Source organism: Ascaphus truei, chromosome 2 (assembly GCF_040206685.1).
Source record: "Ascaphus truei isolate aAscTru1 chromosome 2, aAscTru1.hap1, whole genome shotgun sequence".
NCBI classification, from domain to species: Eukaryota; Metazoa; Chordata; class Amphibia; order Anura; family Ascaphidae; genus Ascaphus; species Ascaphus truei.
The window spans coordinates 477,136,908-477,162,858 of NC_134484.1; the positions used below are offsets into that span (position 1 = coordinate 477,136,908).

Genomic DNA, 25,951 nt, shown 5'->3' on the forward strand with positions numbered 1-25,951 from the left:
GGAGAGGGGTATGTGTGTGTATATGGGAGAGGGGTGTTGTGGGAGAGGGGTGTGTGTGGGAGAGGGGTGTGTGTGTGGGAGAGGGGTGTGTGTGTGTGGGAGAGGGGTGTGTGTGTGTGGGAGAGGGGTGTGTGTGGGAGAGGGGTGTGTGTGTGAGAGAGGGGTGTGTGGGTGTGGGGGAGGGGTGTGTGTGTGTAAGTTGGGCCATGGACTATGGGGAATAGGGCCTATGACTGCAGTGCTGGAACACTGCTGCGTTGATGAAGGGTTACGTTATTTGAATACAAGGGGTTACAGGACTGGTTTAACTGAAGGATTTAAAAGCTGGGTAACAGGCTGCAGGGGCGGCCGTTTTACCAACACTGGAAACAGGTTAACACAGTATCAGGTAGGTTATTACCTGTTACAATAATAGAAGCCTCACTTTATATTACGTATCCCAGTAGTAATAGGGTTGAGGGGGAGCACAGGTTCAGGGTCCATGTCACACAGGGAGTTGGAGATCCTTGGCAGAGAAGCCAGATTGCCGGGGAACTGGGTATTCTTAGTAATACTGAGCCTAGTACAGTACACTGGGCCCTATTGTGGGGGTAGCTGCCACCCGGTCATCAAGCGGCCATTAAAAGAAATTATTATCACCAGACGGCACTACACATTTGGGCACAGAGTATATCACCAGACGTCACTACACACACACACACGGCACAGAGTATATCACCAGACGTCACTACACACACACACACGGCACAGAGTAAACCACCAGATAGCCCTACACACACGGGCACAGAGTACAGTTGTGTGAAAAAGAAAGTACACCCTCTTTGAATTCTATGGTTTTACATAACAGGACCTAATAACAATCATCTGTTCCTTAGCTGGTATAAAAAATAGGCAAATACAACCTCAGATGAACAACAACACCTGACATATTACACAGTGTCATGATTTATTTAACAAAAATAAAGCCAAAATGGAGAAGCTATGTGTGAATAACCAAGTACACTCTTACTGCTTCCATAGGAATTAAGATGCTAAGTAGCAGACAGGTGCTGCTAATCAAATGCCCTTGATTAATTGATCATCAGCAAGCGTGACCAGCTTTATAAAAGCCGAAGTTTTAGCAGTTGGTCTGGAGCATTCAGATGTGTGTTAACACAAGTCAAAGGAGGAAATACATCAGCAATGATCTTAGAGAAGCAATTGTTGCTGCCCATCAATCTGGGAAGGGTTATAAGGCCATTTCCAAACAATGTAAAGTCCATCATTCTACAGTGAGAAAGATTATTCCAAAGTTAAAAACATTCAAGACAGTTGCCAATCTTCCCAGGAGTGGACGTCCCAGCAAATTCACCCCAAGGTCAAACCGTGCAATGCTCAGAGAAAATTGCAAAAAAAAAAAAAAAAAGTTACAGTACATTTCAGACTGTACAGGCCTCAGTTAGCATGTTAAATGTTAAAGTTCATGACAGTACAATTAGAAAAAAAACTGAACAAGTATGGTTTGTTTGGAAGGGTTGCCAGGAGAAAGCCTCTTCTCTCTAAAAAGAACATAGGTTTGCAAAGTTGCATCTGAACAAACCACAAGACTTCTGGAACAATGTCCTTTGGACAGACGAGACCAAAGTGGAGATGTTTGGCCATAATGCACAGCGCCACGTTTGGCGAAAACCAAAAAACACAGCATATCAGCACAAACACCTCATACCAACTGTGAAGCATGGTGGTGGAGGGGTGATGATTTGGGCTTGTTTTGCAGCCACAGGACCTGGGAACCTTGCAGTCCTTGAGTCAACCATGAACTCCTCTGTATACCCAAGTATTCTAGAGTCAAATGTGAGGCCATCTGTCCGACAGCTAAAGCTTGGCCGAAATTGGTTCATGCAACAGGACAATGATCCCAAGCATAACAGCAAATCTACAACAGAATGGCTAAAATAGAAAAGAATCAAGGTGTTGCAATGACACAGTCAAAGTCCAGACCTCAACCCGATTGAAATGCTGTTTCCGGACCTTAAGAGAGCTGTGCATTAACAAATGCCTGCAAACCTCAATGAACTGAAGCAACATTGTAAAGAGTGGGCCAAAATTCCTCCACAATGATGTGAGAGACTGATAAAGTCCTACAGAAAACGATTACTTCAAGTTATTGCTGCTAAAGGTGGTTCTACAAGCTATTGAATCATAAGGTATACTTAGTTTTTCACACATGGCTTCTCCATTTTGGCTTTATTTTTGTTAAATAAATCATGACACTGTGTAATATGTTATGTGTTGTTGTTCATCTGAGGTTGTATTTACCTAATTTTTAGACCTGCTAAGGAAGAGATGATTGTTATCCTGATATGTAAAACCATAGAATTCAAAGAGGGGGTACTTTCTATTTCACATAACTGTATATTAACAGACCTCACTACACACACGGGCACACAGTATATCACCAGACGTCACTACACACACGGGCACACAGTATATCACCAGACCTCACTACACACACGGGCACAGAGTATATCACCAGACCTCACTACACACACGGGCACAGAGTATATCACCAGACCTCACTACACACACAGCACAGAGTATATCACCAGACCTCACTACACACACAGCACAGAGTATATCACCAGACGGCACTACACACACGGCACAGAGTATATCTAGGGTGAGCAGAAGTCCCAGTTTTGCCGGGACAGTCCTGTTTTTCTGGGCTCTCCCGGTTGCCGGTCCATCCCGGAAATGTCCCGGGTTTTGCCCCATGTCCCCTGCGTGAGTCGGCGGCGGAGCACGGGCCGGCATGTGGAGGAGGATGCGGCAGCCGGTGAGTATTTTTTTCAATAGTAGAATGCCAGTGGGGGCGGGGCTTTAGAGTAGAAGCAGGGGATTGGTTGGAGGTCAGAGGATGCCGGGGCTTAGTACCGGGGGCAGATATAGTGAGGTGAGCTGCTTCTCAGTGTATGTGTATGTGGTGTGTGTGATCCTTTTGTTAGAGTCTGCCTCCCTGCCTCTGCTTGCTATAAATAACCCCACCACCCCCTCTCCTCCTGTGGAGGTGATTACAGTGCCGCAGTGTCTGTAGCTGTGTACCTGCTGCTGGCTATTTCTCTGTGGGTTCAAGTAATGACACTGTCTCACGCAACCCTCCTCTGCCATCTCTAATCAGGAGGGGGAGATATTAGGAGATATGAGGAGGGTAGGGGGAGATAGGATGAGATATGAGGAGGGGAGTTATGGGGCGGTGAGGGGAGATATGAGATGAGGAGATATGAGGAGGGAGATATGAGGAGTGGATGGGTGGTATGTGGAGGAGGGATGGGGAGATATTAGGAGATATGAGGAGATGAGGGGAAGGTATGAGGAGGGCAGGGGCTCTGTGTGTAGGTAAGTGGCTGTGTTTGTCACTGTGTGTGTACGTATATTAGGAAGGTTGAGTGTGGGGAGGGGAGAAAAATACATGGGCGGGTGTAAGAGATGGGGGGGAGGAAAGGATGACTGGTGAGTGAGAGGTGAGGTGGGGTGAGAGTGAGGTGTGTGAGAAGGGGGTGGAGGGGTTCTTGCAAGGCTGCCAAAACGTGGGTAGGGGCCCCCAGTGGAAACATTGGTCCTGGCCCTGGGAAAGCTGTCTGCGGCCCTGCATGGCAGTGATGTCACTGACTGCCACGAGGAGAGCAAGAGACCCTATTTTGCAAAAAGTAATATACATACAAGGTCAGGAATGTCACATTTTTAAAATGTCTTAATTTTAATTAATGTCAACTTTTTTTAATTTAATTTTAATTTGTGTCAATTATTTAATTTTAATTTGTTAATTATTTTAATTACACATACAAACATACACACACACACACACATGTGAGGGAGCAGAGAGAGCGAGAAAGGGAGGGGGGGAGGGAGAGACGAGAATTTGTTTTATGTATGTTAAGAATCGAAAATAAATACATTTTTGAAGTAGTAATCATCCCCTCAGAACTGGGCATTCTTGGCCAATAATGCCCTGGTAGTAAGAGTTGAAGGGCCCAAGCAAAGCCCCACCTCTATACACACACACACAAACACTGCAGCCCCCACCTCTATACACACAAACACACACTGCAGCCCCCACCTCCATACACACACACACACACTGCAGCCCCCACCTCCATACACACTGCAGCCCCCACCTCCATACACACACACACACACACACACACACACACACACACACACACACACACACACACACACACACACTGCAGCCCCCACCTCCATACACACACTGCAGCCCCCATCTCTATACACACAAATGCACACTGCAGCCCCCACCTCCATACACACACACACACACTGCAGCCCCCACCTCCATACACACACTGCAGCCCCCATCTCTACTGCACCGACACACTTTATTCGAGCAAATACCCAGTATGTACCTGGCAGATACCTGGAATGCGCCGCTCCTCACCTCTGACAAGCCCCGTTGCGTTTGCCTTCCCAGCCTGGGTTCATGCCTGGCTGACGGGCGGCTGATCTGTCAAATGATAATGATTAGGATTTAATAGGCTGCAATGCTTCGCGTGTCTACCAGATGGCATAAATTCATGAATTGTAATGCAGTATATATATATACTGTGCAGTATTGCAGCCAGCGGGAATAAAATGCTTCAATCCCTGCCTGGAAAATACCTCAATGCACTCGGGCAGAAAACAGTCACAAACCTCAATACACCCGGGTATACCCGAATTCGTGGGACTAGCCGAGCTCGAATAAAGTGTGTCGCCAGTGTATACACACAAACACACACTGCAGCCCCCACCTCTATACACACACACACACACTGCAGCCAGGGTTGCCACCTTCTATTGAAGGCTAAACCGGAGATAACAACATTTTTTAGATTTATTTATTATATATTTATCTTGCCTTGGGCTGTATCCTCCCCTCCAAATTCCATCAACATAGCTGTGCGATGTCACGTAATGCCCATTGCCATAACAACGAGACGCTCTGTGATGTCACGCGGCATCAAGTTGACATGACAAAGGGACACATTAAGGTCATGCCACATTGTAATGGCAACATGTCACCGCCTGACGTCAGTGTCTCGTTGTCATGGCAACCGGGTGCGTCATGTGATGTAATTTGTTTAAAAAAAATATTTTTAAATGTGTCCCGGTTTTTCATTTTGAAAAGATGGTCACCCTAATATATCACCAAATGGAACTAAACACACGGCACTGAGTATATCACCAGACGTCACTACACACACGGGCACTGAGTATATCACCAGACGTCACTACACACATGGGCACAGAGTATATCCCCAGACCTCACTACACACACAGCACAGAGTATATCACCAGACCTCACTACACACACAGCACAGAGTATATCACCAGACCTCACTACACACACAGCACAGAGTATATCACCAGAAGGCACTACACACACAGCACAGAGTATATCACCAGACCTCACTACACACACTGGCACAGAGTATGTAATAATAGAATGTTCTTGTATAGCGCTGCTAGTTTTATATAGCGCTTTACAGAGACATTTTGCAGGCACAGGTCCCTGCCCCGTGGAGCTTACAATCTATGTTTTTGGTGCCTGAGGCATAGGGAGATAAAGTGACTTGCCCAAGGTCACAAGGAGCTGACACCGGGAATTGAACCAGGCTCCCCTGCTTCAAACTCTCAGTGCCAGTCAGTGTCTTTACTCACTGAGCTACTCCCTCTCCCACCCACCAGTATATCACCAGACCGCACTATATACGTGGGAGATGGGTGTGAGATTGTCACTATGGTTCTCACCAGCCCACAGCCAGCACCATGTGCAGCTCTCACCAGGGGGCACTCACCGCACCTTGCTTGGGAGCCCACCAGGGGTCACTGTTTTATATGAGATCAGGAGTAGCTGGTTAGAGGGCGCTCTGGCCTCTCCTCTTCCCTCTCTATGGTCCCTGTGCTGCAGTCAGATGTCCTGTTGTGTGAGATTTGTTGCAGCCGGATTCCCTGGTGTTTGAGGTTTGATTCGGGCAGGAAACACTGATCCTGAGCACAGACTGTCCCACATCCTGAGGGGGAAACCAGGTCACTCCCACAGGGAAGGACTGAGAGATCACAGGGGCTCCCCCCACCCTCCATAGGAAGTACACACACAGTGAGGGGGGGATAAAGTGCACATCTCAGGCACTGAGGGGGGGACACACTGAGGAATAGGCTCTGAAGCCTCTAAGTCCCTTTTCCTGTGTCCCCCTCACATTGCCCACCCCCTGCTGCACAGAGATCTTCAGCCTGTGTTATTGGGTAAGTGCTTTCCTCCTCCTCCCTTCCCCTCCCTTGTGTGACCTGTGCACATTATCCCAGTGCTGCTCTGAGCTTCCTTACACACAGGAGCCTGAGAGGCTGAGCCTCTGATAGTGAGGGGGAGCCTCTGGCACTGGGGGGGTTACTCCTCCTGTATCACAGGGACTGGGAGATAATGGGGGTTATTTTACATTGGGAATAACATTAGGAATCAGTGAGGATAAGATTGGGAAAGTTATTAAATAGAGTTAGAAAGTAATTAGATTGAGGGAGTATTGGTTGGAGTTTAACTCCTTCATTACCACAGGGGCCAGCACCATGTGTGTGTGTGTTATGGGCTATAGCTTCTCTGTTGTAGGCTGACCCGTTTGCCCGGGGACAGTCCTGGTCTGACAGTATGTTCTGATGTCCCAAATATCTGCTGCATTCTCTCATGTCCTTGTTTTAAATCATGTCTGAGACACTGGAGGGGGCGCGGGGGGGGGGGGGGGGGTCTGTGCAGCGCTGGAGACTAAGGCCGGGGCCATTGTCAAAATGACAGTGCTGACCCGCACTGAGCCAGCACACTTACCCCCTGCATGAGATATGAGTGCGGCTTTAGCAGGTGCTTCCGGAGGCGTGCGGAATTGCAGGAGACAGTTCCATTTAAAATTTGTGCGCGGTGGGCCGGTCACGTGACGGCAAACAGCCAATGGCACCCTGTCATGTTGGCGCCGTGATGGAGCACGCTAGCCCCGCCACCCGCCTTCCACCCGTCTCAAGCGCGCTCGCCTGCCAGGACGCAAAAAAGCTCCTGCTTGAGCAGACGGGCCTGAGCAGCAGCGCAGAGGAGCGCGGCTGGAGGCACCATGTCCGAAACCTAAGGCTGTGTCCATAGTGGAACGCGCTAGCTTCTGCGCTTCCTTCTCCCGGCGTTGCTCTTCAAATACAACTCGTGTTGGGAAGCGCACTCTCCCTATAGCGCATGTGCACTATGCACATATGCATTGGTGTCCTTGTGTTTGATTCGGCGCGTAGCTCCAACGTAGCTCGCACCGTATCCTGCACTATGGACAAAGCCGTAGAAGTGAGACACAGCCCTCTTCCCTCCCCCAATTTGCAGTTCAGAACTCCAGCTGAGGGAGAGCAGGGTGACCCCAGGCATAGAGGTGGGTGCTGTGTCTGGGTCTCTGTGTATGCGCCGCCATAGAGAACCCCAAGCATGTGGTAACCTCACGTCTGTATTAGGCTTGTAATATAGTGCGCGCTGGTGCGTGTGCGGCTCGTTTGTAGAGGGTAAGTGGTGACGCGCGTGGCTATGACATCACAAAACTAGGCCACGCTGTGATTGGTTTATAGCATCATGTGGCACGGCGACAGCGCGAAAATACAATTTTCTTGTACTTTCTCTAGTCTGCCGCGTCACCGCTCGCGGCCGTGCACGATTCTCGACTGTATCAACGTCAGCCTCCCACCATTCATTGTAATTGTTGAGCGCAACAACGCGCTCTATATTACAGGCCTTAGAATAAAGGTAAATGCTGCACACCAAGCATAGATATCCAATAAGGTGATAGAATTACCGGTGCTCCTACGAATGGATGATACCCTGCAGCATACCCAGGAACGCAAGAAATCGCACAGCACTGACGGATTTGCTCAACTCTAATGTATTGAAGCCAGGAACACAACGTTTCGACCATGCAGTCTTTCTCAAGTGATATAAAGTGGCATAATTACAAAGTCCTGTGAAGGCAGCACACAGGATAATGCATGCCCTCATAATAAACATTACAAACTGTTAAACACATGTTACACTTATTTTTAACAAAATGTGCGTGCCCCTGCTCTACACAACGGCTTCCATTGTAATCACTTTGCACATACAGTCAGTTTGTTTTTATTTTTTTGTAACTTAAGTTTTATTAGTTTTCACAGTATTACAATACATGCGTACATACATTATTTTTTTTGGGGGAGGCTGACGGACGCAAAAGTGAGGTACCCCCACATGATCAGTTAGGGGCACCCCACAAATGGTCTCAGCTAGCCTCGGGTAGTATTGTCATGTGTTGTATATTCTCTGTACTGAATTTTTATTATGTAATGTTTGTGCATGATTACATCTGCTATCCAAGCGAGGACGTTGGAGTTCCACCAGGGGGAGAGTGTAAGGGGGTCACCCCCGGTTCCCCTGATCTTCCTTTGCCCCTGTCTTACCCCTGTGGCAGTGGGGGAAAGGGATGGCGAGCTTCACCCATGCGCAGTAAAGGTCGCGCACGCGGTCCTCGTAGAAAAGAGCTGTACCAAGAACTACAATTCCCAGCAGCCTCTGGGGACTGCACTTTCACCCTTGTCACAGGCAGCATTGAAGCCAATAGAGCTGGCAGATTCTCATGCTGCAGAGTTGCAACAATGTTGTGTGCAGACAGGGTTTTTGTCAGTTGGAGCAGGTTAGTTAGTCAGAGACCGGAGCAGCCCAGGGAAGGAGGTAGGGTACGAGATAGCTCAGCTCCCCAGTAAGGTGAGTGTTGCCAGGGGCAGCCCTCAGGTTAGGGACCCTGCCACTTACTTTAGTGGGAGCTGGGAAAGGAAGGTTACACAGAGTTGGAGTCAGGGAGCTGTGAGGGAAGGAAGGGTGCGGGGAGCGAGTGCAGCTCCTGCCCCATAGGTACCCACACCCCAGGTAGGCCCCAACTCCCCACTAGGTTAGTGGGTAATTGCTGAGGGAGGCCCAAGATAGGGACGCTGCCCTTAGTGTAGTGCTGCAGTGTCAGAGTCACGGCTGTCAGTGCTGTGAGGTCTGACAGGCAGGCACCTTGTTGCGCAGCACGTTGGCTGCCAGATCCAGTGAGCTACAGCTTGCTGCTGTAGGCGCTGGGACTCATTAGGTATTAGTGAGGCTGAGGGGACTTGGGTAGTTAGGGGAGTGGGATAGGTCATTACCCCTGCAGGCCCATAGGAGTTCCCCAAGCCACTACAGGTTGCTGTACTACAGGGACAGGCCCTAGGTTAGGATTCCTGTCACGGTAGTGCCACTTAGGTAGATAGGGACACAGCGGCTGCTGCTGTTCCTGTTCAAGCGGTTCGGACCCACGTTGGGGTCCACAGAGACTGTTCCGGAGTGGGATCGCTCTAGTGGCCCACGTACAAGGAGTGCAGTTGAAGGATCAGAAGGAGGCATCGCCCGACTGATCCTTTGAGAAGAGTGTTGCTGACCCGAGCACCGGAGTGCTCGGCAGGTATTATACCATCATATGTGCACCAACAGGTAATGCACCACACCCGAGTAACCTTGTATGTTCCTACACCTCCACAGTAAATCTGCGATTGGGGGGGGGGGAAACCCGTTACATTTGGAGGCGCTGCTGAGATAGACCTGGGGTGCCCTGTTTTCATTTTTTTCCAAATTGGCCAATTTAGATTTTTCACCATGTTTGGGCCTGCAATCCATGAGGCCCACGAACGAACCAAGGGGACAGAAGTATCCCCGCGACATGTGCCAGTAGTAGGGGATGTTCCCAGTAGTGCCGTGAAGTTGAGGGAAATTTGTGAGGCCCTAGGGAGACTCCTGGGCATAGACCAAGGGTGGAAGAGGATAGAGCACCGGTACGACCCCACTGACCAGTGTTGTAGACTATGGCTAGTAACGGATCAGGAAATATGCTGGGAGAATGTCCCTCTGACCTTGCATTTCCCAGAGGCCCCACCAGAAGGCTACCCTCTTGCATACTCAGAGAGCCTTAGTGAGATTACCCGACCTGTGATCAAAATGGAGGCTCCCTCATCAGGGGAGTCCCACCTAAAATGGCGTCTCCCGCCAAAGCAGGAGAGCACATGTGCGGCTGACTGCAAGCCTGCACCAAATTGTGTTGCAGAAATCCGTCCGGGACTGGCGGGAAAACCAGAGCTCCGCCCCCGCAATGTGAGTGACTCAGTGATAGAGCGAGCCCCTCCTTTACATTCCACCAGGGGGAGCAAGCAAAGTGAGCAGCCATCAACAACTGCTGTTCCCATTAAAAACAATACAGAGTGCAGAGAAATACACCCTCATTTATATGGAGCATGGCGGTCTAAAGGAGGGAAAATATCCTTTCTGGTGTGCCCGTGCCTACAAAAGGACTTGAGTCTATCTGGTGGTATGGACTTTAACCATTTTAGGCTACCAATAGAATATCGGGTGGCCGTGGTGGAGGACGAGGGGTGTATACGATGTGTTTGTAATCAGTGTGACTTCCCAGGTGGCAAACCGACCTGGGGCCCCAAGTGTGTCGGCTGCGGGGCACAGTTTCTAAAGCCTGTGCTGCTGCAGTCTACAGTCCCAGATCCCAAGCAGGAATCTCAGATGGCAGAACCCAGAGATGAAGATGCTGTTACTTGCTCTACCTCAACCACGGAGGTGGAGGAGCTGACAGACAAGGCTGCCCTAGTCCCCCGTTGCAACCAAGAAGGGAGGACTGAGGCCCAGCCAGCTACGGAAAAGGACAAACCATCGGTGGCGATGCGTCTACCGGCGAACCACCCCAGCAGTGAGACAGAGGAATCATAGGGTAAGGTGTCTGTACCCCCATTTTCTTTCAGTGAATTCAGCCGCCAGACACTCGTGGTGATGCGCCAGCCGGCGGACCACACCAGTGAAGTTGGGGCCAAAGAATCACCTACTTTGGTTACAATGTATTCAGGTGCTGTGGGCCCGTGGGCCCTACCACGGCCCGTCCGGCCCACAGAGGTACCATCGGTCCCAGGCGTAGGATCAGTACCGGTTAGCGACGACAAGGGTGAGTTGACTGCCCCAGGGGTGTTGGGGGTGAGCCTCCAGGTGACCGCGGAGCACGATGGCTCCTTAAGTCTGGTTACCTGGGCGAAGGGTTCCCCTCTGCATCGCGTCCTGGCGGAGGTGTCCCCCCTAGAAGAAAGCTGTTCCGCCGTGCGAGTGGACCAGTATCTATCGCCTACCATTCAGTTGAAGAGAACAGTCAGCTCTGTCGTGGTGTCAGGTGAAGCACAGAAGATACCTGACAGTGTTCCAGAAGAAGAGAAAACCATCGCAAGCCAGCAGACTGGTAAGGAACCTCCTTGCCCCCCACAGGCTCCGATGGAGGTGGTCGTGAAAAAGGCCAGAGTTATGGTTCCTGAACTGAGTATGAGCCCGTGTGCTCCAACACAAATGGTTCCAGGTCTGGGATCCAACGCTCCCGAGTTGCAATACAGTGAGTGGACTGTCTCAGAAGTGTTGTGGACAAGCCCCACGACAGTTGAGGTGGGAACTGACAGCGTCCCCGAGGACCTGTTGGCCACCGGGAGTCACTGCAGTGGTAAGGTATCTACCCCTTACCCCCTGCCAGGTGAAGAAGAGACTTTAAGTAAAGGGACAATGTTCCATTCCCGCTTCTCAGTGGAAGCCTCGCAAGTAGGTAGGGACAAGGACTGTGTAGAGAAAGATTCAGGGAGACTGGCCTCCTTTAAGCCCAAAAAGGAGCGCCCCATTCGCCAAGTAGTGGACCGCGGGCAAGGTCCTGGCCTACCGCATCCATGCGACGGATGACCGGGTAAAGGCTTGGTTAAAGGACATTGTGCTATTCCTTCCACCAGGGGGAGGAAGTAGTACGGAACCGGTGACTTACCCCAGAGCGTGCTCTCCAAGAGGTTTTTCTGGGGGAGGCTGACGGACGCAAAAGTGAGGTACCCCCACATGATCAGTTAGGGGCACCCCACAAATGGTCTCAGCTAGCCTCGGGTAGTATTGTCATGTGTTGTATATTCTCTGTACTGCATTTTTATTATGTAATGTTTGTGCATGATTACATCTGCTATCCAAGCGAGGACGTTGGAGTTCCACCAGGGGGAGAGTGTAAGGGGGTCACCCCCGGTTCCCCTGATCTTCCTTTGCCCCTGTCTTACCCCTGTGGCAGTGGGGGAAAGGGATGGCGAGCTTCACCCATGCGCAGTAAAGGTCGCGGACGCGGTCCCCGTAGAAAAGAGCTGTACCAAGAACTACAATTCCCAGCAGCCTCTGGGGACTGCACTTTCACCCTTGTCACAGGCAGCGTTGAAGCCAATAGAGCTGGCAGATTCTCATGCTGCAGAGTTGCAACAATGTTGTGTGCAGACAGGGTTTTTGTCAGTTGGAGCAGGTTAGTTAGTCAGAGACCGGAGCAGCCCCGGGAAGGAGGTAGGGTACAGGAGTCCAGGACTCCCTGTACTAGGCCAGCACCCCCAGGGCCCGAGATAGCTCAGCTCCCCAGTAAGGTGAGTGTTGCCAGGGGCAGCCCTCAGGTTAGGGACCCTGCCACTTACATTAGTGGGAGCTGGGAAAGGAAGGTTACACAGAGTTGGAGTCAGGGAGCTGTGAGGGAAGGAAGGGTGCGGGGAGCGAGTGCAGCTCCTGCCCCATAGGTACCCACACCCCAGGTAGGCCCCAACTCCCCACTAGGTTAGTGGGTAATTGCTGAGGGAGGCCCAAGATAGGGACGCTGCCCTTAGTGTAGTGCTGCAGTGTCAGAGTCACGGCTGTCAGTGCTGTGAGGTCTGACAGGCAGGCACCTTGTTGCGCAGCACGTTGGCTGCCAGATCCAGTGAGCTACAGCTTGCTGCTGTAGGCGCTGGGACTCATTAGGTATTAGTGAGGCTGAGGGGACTTGGGTAGTTAGGGGAGTGGGATAGGTCATTACCCCTGCAGGCCCATAGGAGTTCCCCAAGCCACTACAGGTTGCTGTACTACAGGGACAGGCCCTAGGTTAGGATTCCTGTCACGGTAGTGCCACTTAGGTAGATAGGGACACAGCGGCTGCTGCTGTTCCTATTCAAGCGGTTCGGACCCACGTTGGGGTCCACAGAGACTGTTCCGGAGTGGGATCGTTCTAGCGGCCCACGTACAAGGAGTGCAGTTGAAGGATCAGAAGGAGGCATCGCCCGACTGATCCTTTGAGAAGAGTGTTGCTGACCCGAGCACCGGAGTGCTCGGCAGGTATTATACCATCATATGTGCACCAACAGGTAATGCACCACACCCGAGTAACCTTGTATGTTCCTACACCTCCACAGTAAATCTGCGATTGGGGGGGGGAAACCCGTTACATATGTTTTTTCTATTTTTGAGGTGTGCAGCATCACTCTATTTGTTCAAGAGATATCCACACACAGGGAAAAATCGGTGCACCGCCGGAGAAAATATGCAAAGGCTGGCATGTGCTTAATGTTGAGTCTTTATTGATAGAGCATAGCAGCAGAGTTTCTGGCGGATCCTGTAACGCGTTTCACCCCGTGGGGCTTTGTCAAACAGAACATGGCAAGGTAAGCTCTGTTGGCGAGGAACAACGGGGACAAACCCCCCATTCTTCCCCTCCATCTTTAGCTTTCCCCCCATTCTTCTCACTCTCTCTCTGCTATGTTTCCTTGCTGTTTCTTGTTCTTTTTTTTTCTGTATCTCAGTAATAACAGACAGATGAGATACCCACTGGTTGGGTGGAGTTAATTTCAGTCGTAATTGTTAGGTTACTACAATATGAAGTGAAGCATATAATAATGTCTAGAGACTATTGAAGCACTGTTGCTCATTGTTTAAAAACACTTTGTATTGTTGTTTATTGTTATTTTCAATTTACTCAATAAAAACTATTTGAAAAAAAAACAAAAAAAAAAAAAACCCAATTGTTTGTTTATTACTGTTCCTCTATTCAAACATTTGAAAGAGAAAAGCTATTTTGATGCTTATAATGGATCAGTTTAACCCTTTCCAGAACAGACATTTAAATGTTGGGAATTGTACATTCATTATATTCCACTGACTGAGACATTAATCTGTAATTACTTTGAACACATTTCTTGTGTTGAAGTTTACATATTATGTGTGAACTAAAAACAGAATATTATCTCTGACTTGGAAGAAACAAGTTACTAAGAAACTGCAAGTAGTATATCTATATATGGGAGATCTTGTCCTCGTTCTGCATTAAATTCCTATTGTTTTTCCTCTTTCCTTAGTTGATATATTAGGGTTTTCCCGGTTCACGTTATTTGAATGTTCTTTTACTGGATTCAACTTTTTGCTAAATCACCATTAACATTTATAATCAACTTTTGCATGCAATGTTTCATGGATTCCTACAGCTAATAGTACTGTATCACGGGATCTTGTACCTTTCTGTTATCTCTGTATATTTGCACATTTAGAAAATGAGGGGTTAACCCCTTGTATGCTACAGACATGAGGCTGACGGATTTGCGAAACTCTAATTTATTGAAGCCAGAAACACAACGTTTCGACCATGCGGTCTTTCTCAAGTGATATAAAGTGGCATAATGACAAAGTCCTGGGAAGTCCCTTTTATATCCCCACCATCCCACAATGCCCTCTGGGAATTATCCTAGATGAATTGCAGGTGTGCTGACCTGCAGGTAACTCTCTCTGTTCATAGCGTCCATTAGAGGCTTCAGTACTTTAATGAGGGGGCGTCAGGTGATCCTCCGTTGTCTTCATGAGTCATAGCAGACTCCTCTGTATGGTGCATCCTCAGCATCTGATCTGCTCCGTCACCGCTTGGTGCTTTCCCACGTCGGGTTATCCATCCGGGCATCAGCTCCTTGCGATCCTCACTCCGTTCTGATCGGGTCTCTCCCTGTGACGTCATTGGCTCCTCCTGCCATATCGTGGCATTCTTTGTATACATCTGCTGTATGTGTCATCCTCTGTGATCAGCAGATTTTCGTTTCTTCTCCGACTCCTTTGGGGTTAATAATCTTAGGTTAGAAAGCTCATACTAAATGCTGTATATTTGCCCAATAAAACAGATCATTCCAATTCTGTTTTCTCTTTTATACAGGCACAGCTGTCATCCAACACATATATATCAAAGAACCTCTGGTCAGCACCTCCAGAGCAGCGCTGCCCACTGCCAGCCCCTCCAGAGCAGCGCTGCCCACTGCCAGCACCTCCAGAGCAGCGCTGCCCACTGCCAGCACCTCCAGAGCAGCGCTGCCCACTGCCAGCACCTCCAGAGCAGCGCTGCCCACTGCCAGCACCTCCAGAGCAGCGCTGCCCACTGCCAGCACCTCCATAGCAGCGCTGCCCACTGCCAGCACCTCCATAGCAGCGCTGCCCACTGCCAGCACCTCCATAGCAGCGCTGCCCACTGCCAGCACCTCCATAGCAGCGCTGCCCACAGCCAGCACCTCCAGAGCAGCGCTGCCCACTGCCAGCACCTCCAGAGCAGCGCTGCCCCCTGCCAGCACCTCCAGAGCAGCGCTGCCCACTGCCAGCACCTCCACAGCAGCGCTGCCCACTGCCAGCACCTCCAGAGCAGCGCTGCCCACTGCCAGCACCTCCACAGCAGCGCTGCCCACTGCCAGCACCTCCAGAGCAGCGCTGCCCACTGCCAGCACCTCCAGAACAGCGCTGCCCACTGCCAGCACCTCCAGAGCAGCGCTGCCCACTGCCAGCACCTCCAGAGCAGCGCTGCCCACTGCCAGCACCTCCAGAGCAGCGCTGCCCCCTGCCAGCACCTCCAGAGCAGCGCTGCCCACTGCCAGCACCTCCAGAGCAGCGCTGCCCACCGCCAGCACCTCCAGAGCAGCGCTGCCCACCGCCAGCACCTCCAGACCAGCGCTGCCCACCGCCAGCACCTCCAGACCAGCGCTGCCCACCGCCAGCACCTCCAGACCAGCGCTGCCCACCGCCAGCACCTCCAGACCAGCGCTGCCCACCGCCAGCACCTCCAGACCAGCGCTGCCCACCGCCAGCACCTCCAGACCAGCGCTGCCCACCGCCAGCACCTCCAGACCAGCGCTGCCCACCGCCAGCACCTCCAGACCAGCGCTGCCCAACGCCAGCACCTCCAGACCAGCGCTGCCCAACGCCAGCACCTCCAGACCAGCGCTGCCCAACGCCAGCACCTCCAGACCAGAGCTGCCCAACGCCAGCACCTCCAGACCAGCGCTGCCCAACGCCAGCACCTCCAGACCAGCGCTGCCCAACGCCAGCACCTCCAGAGCAGCGCTGCCCAACGCCAGCATGGATCCACACTTATTAAGTGAGTAGAGGAGATATTTTGGTGTCTTTGAGATCTGCGAGGAGGGAATATCTGATTCTTTTACAGTTAAGCGAGTCAAACACTCAACTCCAAGTCATTTTCTGCCATAAGGGCTAGTAATACATTTCTGTATTATTCCAATATCAGAGGAGGTGATATCACATGAAGCGCCCCCACTCCCAGCTTTACATGATGGATTTCCCTTTTCTTATTGCCAGGTTTCCCAGTGGTTGTACCGGAGCGTTTAGAAATTAAGTCAGAGAAAGAAGAGGCGAACACTGAGGAACATCTGACCCCAATAAAGGAAGAAATAGATGCATTTCCTGTTTGTGGTAAGTACCCTTACATCCTCACTTGTCTTTATTCAGAATGATTTAAAAAAAAATGGACTGAAGTGACTGGAATATTTATTTATATATATAGGCATTTAAATATTTCACATTATACAAAAAATAAACAATAATGCAGCCTAATACAATTTTTCTCCTTTTGTTGGTTAAAGAAACCGGATAGAAAGAGGAAAGCTCACCGCTCCCCTGACCCTCCAGGGGCTAGGTGGGGAGCGCGAGGATGGAAACAGAGAGTAAGAGTGGGAAAAGGGAGAGGAGGGGGGGGGGTGGAGGGATACCCATTGCTTCCCGTGTCCTCAGTCTATTTTCCTTGAAACCCCTGACCTGGTTTTCCTTTCCCTTTTTTACTTTTCATATCTGGTTTAGTGGCGTAGGGGTGCCATATGGGTTAGCCACGGATCCCATGTTTTGTTGAAAGAGTCAGTGGACCTTTTCAGAAAGGCAGATAGTTTCTCCATATTCATCACCTCCTGCACCCTATTTTTTACCGTTTGTTTTGAGGGGGGAGACACCTTCTTCCAGGCGGCCGCCACCGCACATCTAGCCGCTGTTAGAATGAAGGAGATTAATTTACTTGTTGGTCGGTCCAAGTCTTCTAAGGGCCTGGCCAACAGATAGGTCAACGGGTCAATAGGGATTTTGAGGTCTGTGACCTCTTCTATTAATTTTTGTATAGTTCCCCAGTATTTTTGGATTTCCGGACATGTCCACCAAATATGTGCCATGTCCCCCTTTTGGCCGCAACCTCTCCAGCATAGATCGGACGCCTGGGGGTAGATTTGATTTATTCTAACTGGGGTAAGATACCAGCGAAACAGTATTTTATATATATTTTCTTTGATTGTGGTACATATGGAAGTTCCTGAGGCATTTTCCCAAATTCTTTCCCAGTCCTCTCGGTCTATAACTATTTCCAATTCTGCTGCCCAATGCAGCATATAGTCATGTGTGGGGGCTTCTATGGCCCTTTCCAATTCTGCATAAATTTGTGTTATAAGACCTTTCTGGTGGCCTGTTTCTCTACAGAGCCGCTCAAAAACTGTGAGAGAGGGAAATTTCAACGTTGGGGATAAGGTTCGAATAAAGTGCCGAATTTGTAGATACTTGAACACATCCAACCTTACTATTTCATATTTGGTTTGTAGGTTTTGATAACTCAGGAACTCTCCAATACTCAGGAGGTCAGCTACCGCTCTAATATTTTTTGCTTTGAATTGGTCCAATTGTCTGGGCTCACAGCCAGGAGGGAATTTCGGATTTTTATGAATTGGTATGGGTTGAGATTGGGGTGTAGTGAGCTTAAATTTAAATTTGCATTTCGTCCATGTCTCCCATGTGTGTCTCATTGGGCCTAACTTGAATTTACTATTCTGCATGTCTTCCCTGCTCAGGGACCAAAGGCAAGCCGGCAGTGAAGGCGTCTCGGCGTAATATGATTCTATGTCTAACCAACAGTATTGGTTTGGGTTGGCATTCCAGACTACTGCCAGGGATGTGGACCGGAAGAGTCTGGAAGTAATATAATAATCTAGGGAGTATGTTCATTTTAACGGATATCATCCTCCCGATCCATGATATCTGATATCCTCCCCATTTCTCTAGATCTTGTTTGATTTTCCGGAACAGAGTCGGGTAATTTTGTTGATATAGAGATTGGTAGTTCCTCGTTATCTTTACTCCCAGATATTTGATACTCGAGGAGCTCCAATGATAGTTAAAGTTTAATTTGAGGAGTTTCACCTCTGGCTCTGGCAGGCTTAAATTTAGTGCTTCCGATTTGTCATTATTGATTTTATAGCCTGATATATCTCCAAAGTCCCGTAACTCTTTTTGGAGGTTAGGTAGGGATATTTGAGGTTGTGTAAGGGTTAGGATGACATCATCTGCGAATAGTGATATTTTGTGCTGCCTGTGTCCAATTTCTATTCCTTTGATGTCTCTATTGGCTCTTATTGCCGATTCTAGGGGTTCTATGGTTAATGCAAAGAGGAGAGGAGATAGGGGGCATCCCTGTCGAGTTCCATTAGTGATCTCAAATCTCTGGTTACTGCCCCCTGGTAGTTTTACTGTTGCGGACGGGTTTTGGTATAATCTACGGACTCCTTCTAGGTATGCGTCTTTAAATCCGAATTTACGCATAACTTGGTCCATGAATAGCCAGTCTATTCTATCGAACGCCTTCTCTGCATCGAGGCTTAGGAGTAGTGCTTTGGTCTCTGTGAGATGGACATGTTCAATAATATCTATTATCTTCCGAGTATTGTCTGAGGCCTGTCTACCTGCTACAAATCCTACTTGATCGTTGTCTATTAATCTCGGTAAGATGGGGTTCAATCTATTTGCGAGTATTTTGCTATATAGTTTGAGATCACAGTTAAGCAGGGAGATTGGACGATAGCTTCCACATTGCATCGGGTCCCTGCCTTCTTTATGTATTATGGCCAGGGTGGCCAGGGACATTGACGTGGGGATTTGATTTCCTTCCATGAAGTCGTTAAATATTGTTAACAGATGCGTGGATAGTACTGGCAAGAATCTCTTATAGTAGACATTAGTGAACCCGTCGGGACGAGGAGACTTTGTAATCTTTAGTGATTTGACCGCCTCTTCCAGTTCCTCTTTTGAGATCTCAGCGTTGAGGACTGTATTTTCCTCCTCCGTTAGTGTGGGGAGCTTACATTTATCTAAGTATTGCGCTATTAATTCAGATGCTATTGGTTCAGGGCGGCCATTTTTTGATCTTAGATTATACAGTTCAGTGTAAAATTTTGTAAATTCGGCTGCTATTTTGCTATCACTATGTTGTATCTCACCAGACCTACTCTTGATCGCCGTAATTTGGGACCGTTTATGCACCCCTCTTAATTTTGTCGCTAAAAGTCTGTCTTCCTTGTTTCCTTTATCATAATATTGTTGGTTAGTCCATTTGAGGGCTTTCTCAACATCCTCCAGCTGGATTTGTCTAAGTTTTACTCTGGCTGTTGTCAATGTTTTATATATTTTTTTTGAGGGGTTGGCTTTATGAGATTGTTCTATTGTTTTGATATTATCCGTAAACTCCTTTATTAATTTTTGGCGGGCTTTTTTCCTGTGGGATGCGATAGAAATGAATTTTCCTCTAATGGTTGCCTTATGGGCTTCCCACAGGATTGCTGGTGAGGAGACGGATCCTGAGTTGAAAAAAAAGTAGTCTCGAATAGCGGCTCTAATCTCTCTTTCTATCTCAGAATGATTGAGTAATGAATCATTTAGCCTCCATGAGTAATTTATTGTTTTTTCAAAAGGGGTTGTCAGGGTTAAGGTAATCGGGGCATGATCAGACCATGTGATTGGTCCTATGTTGGAGTCGGATGCTGCCGCCACCACATTTTTTGTGGCCAGAAAGTGGTCTATTCGAGAGTAGGTCTGGTGAGGTGCTGAGAAAAAGGTATAGTCTCTCTGGCCCTGATGTTGGGCCCTCCATATGTCCACCAATGAGAACTCGCTCAGGATTCCCCTAAACCTTTTCCCTATGATCTGGGAGGGGGTTGTACGGGGGGGTCCCATTGTGGTTGATCTGTCCTCGGTAGGGCTAAGGACCATGTTTAGGTCTCCTCCCAGGTGGGGGGGTGGGGATAGGTGGGGGAGGGGGGGGGAGAGGTGGGGGAGGGGGGGGGGGAGAGAGGGGAGGGAGGAATGAGGGGGGGGGGGGGCTAGGTGCAATTCAAACATTTCACATTTTTTATATCACAGCTATTATTCACCTCTGCGCAGCAAATATATTGTAAACAGTTTTGGGACTAGATGCGTTAAATACAACTTTAAGAGGGAGTCCCAGTCCCATCTCAGGCACTCTCACCCCTCTAGGCTTTTGTATAGTTCAGGATCAGAGGGCGCTTCCATGTCAATTCCTTGCGCTCTGGTCTTAACCCGTGGGAGGAGGGGGAATGCGAGGTAGGGTCGGAGGGGGGGGGGGAAGAAAGTGTGTGTGGGGGGTGGGGGTATGCGTGAGGGAGGGGGATGGTGGGAAGGGGAAAAGAAAAAAAGGGGGGGGGAAGGGGAGAGGGGGGGAAGGAGTTGCATGTCTGGGTTGCAGGGAGGGGGGGGGATTGAAAAAAAGGGGGGGGAGGGGGAAGCAAGGTATTAAGTGAGATATAGCAGTTGTATTATATCAATCTACTCACGGCCTCCAGAGCATCACTATTAACTTATAGATTTAAGTTTTTTTGGGCTCAGTCTGGGTGGTCCGTCTTCTCGGCGCCCTAATCGCCCCTGGTCTCGCAGATTGGGGGGTCCTCTACGGTCCCGGGGTCCGTGGCTCATTGGCGGGAGGGCTGGGCGCCGACAGCGACCCCCCCCCCTGAGTCCGGAGCTCTGCTCTACGGGACCGGGAAAAGCCGGCAAAAGGAGGGGGAGGTCACGTTTAAAGCGGGACCGAAAAGCTGGAGATTGAGGCTGGTGGGAGCAAAACCGGGATCCAAATTCCCCACATGCTCCGGTATTAGAAGATCAGCGATCCCGTTGCTCCGAGTTGGGTCGTTCGGTTTCCCGGTCTTATTGGCGGCAGACGAGATCCTCTCCGGAGTCATCGCGGGAGTAGACGGCTCGCGATCCGATGTGAAGGGCGGTGTTCTGTGTCAGCTCACCATGGAAGTTGGCGGCTCACTTCTTGGAACGGTTCCGGTCCAATGGGATGTATTTACAGGTGAGTAGAGGCGCCCCCCCTCCCCCAGGTCCCCCCGGAGTCACCGCGGGAGCAGGCGCCTCTCGACCTCCATTGGGAGTGGTGGCTGACGCCGGTTTACCAGGCGGGTCTGCAGCCTGCTCTCCAGTGTGGCCCCGGACCGACAAGGCAAACGGGGGCACTCTCCCCCCCTCGGGTCTTGTCCGGGGGGATCCATCTGAGTGCCGCGGCAATTGTTATTTTTCTTTAGGGTGCTGGGCCGCAATCCTCTCCGATGTTCGGGGAGGGTCTCCTGATGTATCTTCAGCGGCTGGGTTGGTCGCCAGCCACGCTTGCGGTGGGGTTAGACCTAACGCTTTTGCGAAGGGGGCCATGTCCACAGAGTATTTCATGAACAGGAATTTCCCATTCCTGTTGACTGTAAGCCTGAAAGGGAATCCCCATCTGTATTGGATTCCTTTCTCGCGGAGAAGATTAGTTAGGGGTTTTAATTCACGTCTGCGGTCTCTCGTTGCTTTTGACAAGTCGTTATAGACTTGGAGGGTTTCATTCTGGAAAGTTATTTCACCCATGTCCCGGCAGGCCGCGATTATTTTTTCTTTTGATGTATATTTATGCATCTTTATTATGATATCCCTTCGCCGCCTCGGGTCATCTGATTTAGGTCCAAGGGCACGATGAGCCCTATCCATTTCGAGCTCTTTCTCCTCCAGCTCCCCGCATACCGAATTAAATAGCTCCATGAGGTATGGTCGGAGTTGATCTTGTGTGACCGACTCCGGCACGTTCCGGACGCGGATGTTTTGGCACCGGTCACGATTTTCTTGCTCTTCCATACTTTCTTTAAGGAGGGTTATCTCCTCTCCTAGACGGCCTATCTCCTCGTCGGCTTCACTCTGTCTTTGTTGTGACTCGGTGAGTTTTTTCTCCAGGGTAGCTGTTTTCTCTGTCAGCCCTGAGATCTCCCTCCTTATGTCGCTCACTGCGGATCTGAGCTCAGTTTGAAAGGAGGATTGGAGCATAGTTGATATCCCCGCTAGCAGTTCTTCTAGGTATGCCCTGGTGATGGGTTGATCAGGGCTTGCTGGGGGGCGATCTCTCGTCTGGGTTTTTTTCCCTGATTGCGCCGTGGCACCATGCGGTCCGCCGCCATCTTGGAGCTCCATCGTGCTGTCTTTGGTCCGTTGCGGCGGAGAAAAGTATCTGGCAACTCCTTGATTGCTCGTTTTTTGGCTTTTGACATCGCCCAACTGTTTAGCTATCTGGGGGTGTAAATGTTACCCGGCAATTTTGGGGAAGAATGAGGGTTTTTGCGTTTTTTTGTTTTTTTTTACCAAATTTTTTTATTAGGCAATAATAATTGTTAACAAATTTGTTAAAACAGATCATATGTGGCCTAATACAGTTTTTAACATTTTGAAAGAAAGAGACTCCACGTCCCCCTGTTCCTCCGGGGTCAATCGGGGTAGCATGGAGTTGAAACAGAAAGAAGATGAAAGAGAAAGAAGAGAGGGGGGAGGAGGGAGGGGGAGCGGGTGTTTGCGTTTTTTAATGCGCGGGTCTATGGAGCTCCTCTTCTACCCGTCCATACCGGGTGACGTCACCGGAAGTCCCCCGTGACTGGAATATTTTGGGAAATAATATTAAACCGTGCATACAATTATAAGCTACATGTTCTAATGGAAAAAAAAAACACGCATAATTTGTCTAAATAATATTTTTATTGCTGTTTGAACATTGGTAGCTCCACAAACGCCATAATGTTCTCAGCACTAGGGGGTAAAAGCTCCATCAGCACTCAAAGGGTTAACAAAATAAAATCAATCCCTTCATCCCACCCCTGTCACGCTGTCCTCACCACAAACAAGGCGGGACCACGGTGCTGAGGTGGGAATGGATAAAATGCCACCCACAGCCACGGAGGCACGTCTGGAGTGTAGTTTTGGTTGGGTTGCCGGGTCGGGATAGGAGAGGTACGGATAGTCAATATACTTGCTGGGGTCAATGCAGGAGAGGTGCAGAAAGTTGCAGGTACTGTTAGCCGAGTCCGGGATTGGAGAGATTAGAGTCGTCGTTTGTCCGGTAGCCGAGGTCAGGTTTGGCGAGTGGAAGATAATTGTGGAGAGCCGGGTCGGTACACAGGAAGAGGACCAGCAAGACAAGGCAAGACTGTGGTGGCAGAGGGAGGTAAGAACAACAAACTGATTCTATGCTCAGCCAAAGTGCCAGTGGCACAGCTGAGCATAAGGAGGAGAGAGCGTCCAATAGGAGAACTGCAGTGTGGAGGTGTGTGGCCAGCAGGGGCTGTGATAGGCAGAGCGCAGGTGTAAGGAGCACCGGTCAGAGCGAGGAGGCAGGGCTACTGGGCTGGAGCACACTCCCGTGCGGGTGACCGTGCCTCCGTGGGTTTGGCCGAGTGCGCGCTGTGCGTGCCACAGGAACTATTTAGATGGCGCGTGCATATGCGCCTTAGTGTGGCGTGGGTGTAGGCGGGAGCGAGCGGAGGAGCCCGCGGCGGTGCAGGTGAGTGGGGAGCACGCCGATGACGGCGTGGCTCACCGAGCCTCACAACCCCATAGGAATTACTATAGAGTATTTCTGTATACTGATATCACAAGAAGCGCCCCCACTCCCAGCTTTACATGATGGATTTCCCTTTTCTTATTGCCAGGTTTCCCAGTGGTTGTACTGGAGAGATTAGAGATTAAATCAGATAAGGAAGAGGTGAACACTGAGGAACATCTGACCCCAATAAAGGAAGAAATAGATGCATTTCCTGTTTGTGGTAAGTACCCTTACAGCCTGACTTGTCTTTATTCTGTATGTTTAAAAATGGACTGAAAATATCTACAGTATTGGGGAAAATAGCATTAAAGCGTGGATACTGTATAATTACAAGCTACATGCACTAATGAAAAAGTACACGTGATTTTTATGGGGCTACATTATATTTATTGATGTTTGAACATTGGTAGCACAAAAAAATTCCATGTTTTCAGCCCTCTGGGGTAAAAACTCCCTCCGCACTCGGGGTTAATAAGCAAGTAGAGTCAATTACTTCTCCCCTCAGGAATCAGTATAGAGTATTTCTGTATAGTGATATCACAAGAAGCGCCCCCACTCCCAGCTTTACATGATGGATTTTCCTTTTCTTATTGTCGGGTTTCCCAGTGGTTGTACCGGAGAGTTTAGAGATTAAGTCAGAGAAGGAAGAGGCGAACACGGAGGAACATCTGACCCCAATAAAGGAAGAAATAGATGCATTTCCTGTTTGTGGTAAGTACCCTTACATCCTCACAGCTGCATTGCATCATTACAAGGAGCATGGTCACATTTAGCGAGTATTACAAGAAGTATTGTATTATATTATACCAATATCAGAGGAGGTGACATCACAAGAAGCGCCCCCACTCCCAGCTTTACATGATGGATTTTCCTTTTCTTGTTGCCAGGTTTCCCAGTGGTTGTACTGGAGAGTTTAGAGATTAAGTCAGAGAAGGAAGAGGTGAACACTGAGGAACATCTAACCCCAATAAAGGAAGAAATAGATCCATTTCCTGTTTGTGGTAAGTACCCTTACATCCTCACAGCTGCATTGCATCATTACAAGGAGCATGGTCACATTTAGCGAATATTCATGGTTAATTGCCTCTCATAGGAAGTCCCCAGGCCTACTGGGTGTTCTGGAACAAACTACATGCAGCAGAGTTAGAAGTGCAATATGGCTCTCAGACACGTATAAAGGTTGGAAATGCAGAGTTATGGGTATCTGACCAGCAATAGATGCGATAAAACGCAGTTGGAAAAACATAATCAAGAGACCCTTCCCCTGTCTGACCAGTGTATTCTGCCTGTGCTCATGTATGGATGTGAAACTGAGACCCTAAATGCGAAGATAATTCCGAAGCTTCAGACATCTATAAGAAATATGGTGAGATGTAAATTTATAATAACTGTGGGCCGGACATATCACATACAGAAATTACTATCCTTAAGCCAATATGGATCCAAGAGATATTAAAGGCCAAGACGATGACCAAAGCTGTGTGTCTGGGGGGGGGGGGGTTAGGGGGGTATGCATACATGGTAGATTTTTAGACATATACATAGCATTATTTGGTGTTCACTGTGCGCTTTAGTTCCCAGACCCGTGAAGGGTCTGTGGCATTCCTGGCATAGTTCGGGGGGACACCAGCGGTGCCGGAGAGGGGGGGGGGTCGGGGGTACACTTTCTATGTCCGGGGGGATGCTGGGTGGGGGGGAATGCTTGTGGCTGTTTTCATACGACCTGATATCTGAAGTTTGCTGCAGGGGGAGGGGGATACGGGCTGTCCAAGGGAGGTTCGGAGGGTCAGCGGCTTTGCCAGTGCGTGTGGCGTGGGTGTAGGCGGGAGCGAGCGGAGGAGCCCGCGGCGGTGCAGGTGAGTGGGGAGCACGCCGATGACGGCGTGGCTCCCCGAGCCTCACAACCCCATAGGAATCACTATAGAGTATTTCTGTATACTAAAAAAAAACAGCAAAACAGGTAGCGCTAACTATTAACAAAATATATATATATATATATATATATATATATATATATATATATATATATATATATATATATATATATATATATATATATATATTGTATAGAACACCTAAGGTGT

At 49.4% G+C, this 25,951-nt stretch overlaps 1 protein-coding gene across 11 annotated transcripts in view; it reads left to right on the forward strand.

Moving 5' to 3' along the window:
- The first annotated feature begins 15,085 nt into the window (after positions 1 to 15,085).
- Positions 15,086 to 25,951, forward strand: part of LOC142487997 (uncharacterized) — a 199,078-nt gene continuing 188,212 nt past the window's right edge. For 9 of the 11 annotated variants that reach the window (XM_075588286.1, XM_075588290.1, XM_075588287.1 and 6 more), the window contains exons 1-5: positions 15,086 to 16,289; positions 16,508 to 16,621; positions 23,974 to 24,087; positions 24,474 to 24,578; positions 24,755 to 24,868. In XM_075588286.1, coding sequence (XP_075444401.1) covers positions 16,271 to 16,289; positions 16,508 to 16,621; positions 23,974 to 24,087; positions 24,474 to 24,578; positions 24,755 to 24,868 — 466 coding nt within the window. In that variant the 5' untranslated portion in view covers positions 15,086 to 16,270. The remainder of the gene's footprint in view (positions 16,290 to 16,507; positions 16,622 to 23,973; positions 24,088 to 24,473; positions 24,579 to 24,754; positions 24,869 to 25,951) is intronic. The other 2 variants (XM_075588291.1, XM_075588289.1) reach the window with 2 other exon arrangements.